This window comes from Penaeus monodon, chromosome 15, assembly GCF_015228065.2.
Source record: "Penaeus monodon isolate SGIC_2016 chromosome 15, NSTDA_Pmon_1, whole genome shotgun sequence".
Taxonomy (NCBI): Eukaryota; Metazoa; Arthropoda; class Malacostraca; order Decapoda; family Penaeidae; genus Penaeus; species Penaeus monodon.
This window is the reverse complement of record NC_051400.1, coordinates 47,104,077-47,104,996: the sequence shown is the minus strand read 5'-3', so window position 1 is coordinate 47,104,996 and position 920 is coordinate 47,104,077. Positions and strand designations below refer to the sequence as shown.

The window sequence follows — 920 nt, the reverse complement described above, 5'->3', positions numbered from 1 at the left end:
ATCCTTGATAAGGAATCTCCGAGTACATCTAGATGGGGAACTGTCCACATCTTCTGACACTAAAGGGCACGCTCATGCACATATTGCTTGGAGTCTATACTTGCAGACCCAGTAATCTTTTAATTTCACTCATAAATATGTATCTATCACTTACCTGCAGATAGTAGCGAACTGGTAGATGGTAAGGTGGTGGCGAGGGGAGGTCTAGCATGTACCGAGTCAGATCCCCCAAGCAAGTGAGGCAGCGATGAACGGAGTCAATGCTGTTTTCTCCCGGGGAAGCTGCGATGTTTTCATCATCTTCTGCAAACAGAAGAAAATGCAGTTAAAAAAAGTGAACAAAACTGCACAAACTGAGTACCATAATGAATAAAATATAAAAGTTTAGGAATATTGGTCATATTTTTACCATTTTGATACTGATAATCATAAAGATGGCTGTACTGGCCTTACCATTACCAATACTATCTGCATCTTTAGTAAACAGGAATGATCTTCAAACATCACTAGCCGATTTCCTGGCAGCTGGGATGATGCCTCAGGGGCCTGACATTTCCTAGGCATGGTGTTGGCATGCTAAAGCACATAGGCTTTGCAAAACTTTACCCAATGTGAATGGATCAATGACTGCACTGCCTCTTTCACTTCCTTATATTACAACAAAAGACTAACATTAAACACATTAATCCTTGAGATTGGAAATGGTTGTTAGTAATAAAAAATCTACTTTTATTTCTATGTTGGCAAATTTTCATACTATACTTACAATGGCATCAGCTTTCTTTAATCTTAATTTTCAGATTAGTTATACACACACTCCTTGATTTGTAATTATTTAAGGGGTATGATAGTCCTTGATAATATGCCTGTTAAGTCTAAACACAAGGAAGTGAAAGGCTGTGTCGGGGGGGGGGGGGGGT

At 39.3% G+C, this 920-nt stretch overlaps 1 protein-coding gene across 1 annotated transcript in view; it reads right to left on the bottom strand.

The window, feature by feature from the left end:
• Positions 1 to 920, bottom strand: part of LOC119582062 (protein SMG5-like) — a gene marked incomplete in the record, with an annotated part of 14,949 nt that overhangs the window by 10,060 nt on the left and 3,969 nt on the right. The window contains 1 exon segment of the mRNA XM_037930302.1: positions 155 to 303. Coding sequence (XP_037786230.1) covers positions 155 to 303 — 149 coding nt within the window.